This window comes from Morone saxatilis, unplaced genomic scaffold, assembly GCF_004916995.1.
Source record: "Morone saxatilis isolate NCDOM2014 unplaced genomic scaffold, NCSU_SB_2.0 Contig2, whole genome shotgun sequence".
Classification (NCBI taxonomy): Eukaryota; Metazoa; Chordata; class Actinopteri; family Moronidae; genus Morone; species Morone saxatilis.
Window position 1 is genome coordinate 1,332,503 of NW_023339762.1, and position 3,241 is coordinate 1,335,743.

Sequence of the window (3,241 nt, forward strand, 5' to 3'; positions counted from 1 at the left end):
GATTAATAAAGTAATAAAATAAAAAAATAAAAATTCTCTCCAGGTTTGGCCATGGTTCAGCTGAGTTGGAGAATAGTCTGTATGTTGTTGGAGGTCATACAGCCATAGCCGGAGTTTTTCCTGCCTCACCATCTGTTTCCCTAAAACAGGTCAGAAAAACATCAACTTCTTTGTGAAAATTGTTAAAGAATTTAAATTTTTCATCAAAACAGGTCAGAAAAACATCAACTTCTTTGTGAAAATTGTTAAAGAATTTAAATTTTTCATCTCTATTTATTGATAAGACCTAATTATATGTACATGTACAGAAGTACATACAACTTGTAATCAAATTTTTGTTATCAGGTGAAATCTCTGCTGCTTGTCTGAGTTTGACTCAACCTGGACACATCATGCATCTTTGCTTTAAGCCTCTAAGCCGTTTTCTAATGTTTTCCTAGGTGGAGCGGTATAACCCTCTCAGTAATAAATGGACTATGATGGCTCCTTTAAGAGATGGAGTCAGTAATGCAGCCGTGGTCAGTGCCAAACTCAAACTGTTTGTTTTTGGAGGGACCACCATACACAGAGACAAGGCTTCCAAGGTTGGTGGATTTACCTTTCCCTTACAATTCCTTATAAGGCAGCTTTCTACGTTCGTCATTTCAGTTTCAGTTTGTCCCACTGTCTAGTAGCCAAAACACTGGGAAATAATTACTAAAAAATAACTTAATGTGTAACATTTTCCAAATTTATAAGAAGGCCCACATAATTAATATGTTGTAGTTGGACTAGGCAGGGTGATCCTCTAACCATGTTGGTTGTTGTTTGTGGAACCACTGGCAGTATCAATTGGAGATGACTTGAGAAATAAGGGAGTGATGGCAGGAAGCAGGGAGCATGAACTGTTTTTATATGCAGATGACATTTTGTTGTTACTATCAACCCCAGTTTTCTCTATTTCAGGTGTCCATGTGACTTTTTCTAAAATTTTGGATTATAAAATTAACTGGCAAAAATCAGAGGTAATGCCCATCTCATTAGGTTGCTTCCCTGCTAACACTCTTTCCATTTAAGTGGACTACCTTTGGGGATGAAATATCTGGGTATAAGATTGACTACAGACTTTCAGGAACTTCTTTAAATTAATATTAATCCAGTCCACCAATCTCCAACTTTACCAAGGGGAAAATTTATCTGGTGAAAACATACATTTAAAATGATGCAGAAGAAGCTTATCTATATTTATATGATCCCTTTAAATGTTCCAGTATCAGTGCTTAAGCAGTATAATGAGATAGTTAAGGACTACCTGTGGAGAGTTTTTGTTTTTGTTCCGTTTGTGTTTTTTGTTACCTGTAGACCACCAAGTGAAATATACGTTTTCTATTATAATTTTGCAGGTTGTTTGAGAAAAAGTAAAAAAACATGTCATTGACAGCATTTCACAAAGTTTCTAAAGTTTCTCCTCATTCAATATAACTATCAAAATTGTGTGATTTATTTATTTAATTAAATTTAAGGTAGTCTGCAGATATTGTGTTTACTAGTTCACTGGTCAAATCAATTGAAACAGATGTTCACAAACATCAGTTGCTTATCTTGGCAGGTAAAAGAGCACAAGCACCAAATAGACCACTGTTTCATGTGTACTTACAGGATGTCAGTTAAGTAGTTGGTCTTTCAAGGTGGTCACATTAGCGTTTATACTACAAGAGATATGTTGTCTGTGGTCGTTTACGCTTGTTTCTAGACTTGTGATGTGATCATCCAAGACACATGTTAATACCAGGTGTAAATAGGCTCTAAATGTTCTAATTTGAGTTAATTTTTCTGTTTTAAATGAAGAACCATTTGTAAATGTTCTTTACTCCACTGTGTATGAATATTATAATGTAAAACGTATACTGAATAAAATTAATGATATTAGCACATTCTACTGCATTGTTGTCTGAAATCTCCTGGCCCTAATATGTTTGACAATCAATACTATAATCAGTGTTAGTGTCACAACTAACTACTGTCACTGTGTTCTATATCTAGGTCCAATGCTACGACCCTCTGGGAAACCGTTGGAATATTGCGGCTGAATGCCCACAGCCATGGCGCTACACAGCGGCTGCTGTCTTAGGGAGCCAGATCTTCATCATGGGTGGCGACACTGAATTTACAGCTGCCTCTGCTTATCGCTTTGACTGTGAAACCAATCAGTGGACTCGGGTTGGCGACATGACGTCTAAACGGATGAGCTGCCATGCTGTGGCCTCAGGAAATAAGTTGTATGTGGTTGGAGGTTATTTTGGGACGCAGCGGTGTAAAACATTGGATTGTTACGACCCCACATCAGATAGTTGGAACTCCATCACCACTGTGCCTTATTCACTGATCCCCACCGCCTTTGTCAGCACTTGGAAACACTTACCTGCCTAACAGGGAGACACCAGGAGGCAGCCATTCCAGGTACATTCTAAGTGACACTAAGTGATCAGTGGGTATTTGCACATACGTATGGCCAGCTCTCAGACTGAACCCAATGCGAATTTTCTTGCATTACAGTACCCTCCAGAGTTATTGCCACGCTTTGGTTGAAATGAGCAAAATTACATTAGAAAATATGTGTTTTTTTTATCCTCATGATCTTTCATTCAAAATATTCTATAATTCAAAAAATGTTAATTATGTAATTAATTAATTGAAGTAACATAACTGAAAGAAACATTAAATTCTTATCATTTAACAAATATTTTTCTCAAAAATATGTGTGCCGCAATTAAACCATCCTCCCTTTGCTAAGATAACAGCTTTAAGTCCTGTCCTATAATGCATGATTAAAATACTCGAAGACGAAAAACCCGTACAGAATCTCTTTCCAGAGCCTTCAGATTCCAAGGTCAATGCTTGTGGACTCTTCTCTTATTCTGCGGTCCTTGGAACAAAAATAGCCTCACAAGGGATAGATCTACCATGATACTTCACAGTGGGTATGTGTGGCTTTTCTGTACAATCTTAATTAAAGCTGCAAGCAACGATGCCATAGCAGTCCAAGCAAGTCAGGGCGTGCTGCAGTAGTATCATCTGTCAGCATATTATTCAGCGCCGCATCGCCCCACGCCGTATCACCCCACCCCCATACCCTTATCGTTGAAAGCCGAGGGAGACCACTCTGTCGTCACGCATTTCAGACACCATGCAAAAGACTTAAGCATTCAAAACTTAACGTAAATCAGATCAAAGTTGTCATGCAGTGCTTACTTCCTGTTGC

The 3,241-nt window shown here is 38.0% G+C and overlaps 1 protein-coding gene across 1 annotated transcript; it reads left to right on the forward strand.

Annotated features, from left to right (window-relative positions):
* Positions 1 to 43: 43 nt before the first annotated feature.
* Positions 44 to 3,206, forward strand: LOC118330550 (kelch-like protein 25; the record flags this gene model as incomplete). The annotated part of the gene is given in 3 exon segments (XM_035665130.1): positions 44 to 149; positions 441 to 584; positions 2,023 to 3,206. Coding segments are annotated over 3 exon segments (637 nt in total), but the record flags the coding sequence as incomplete, so codon positions are not given.
* Positions 3,207 to 3,241: the final 35 nt, after the last annotated feature.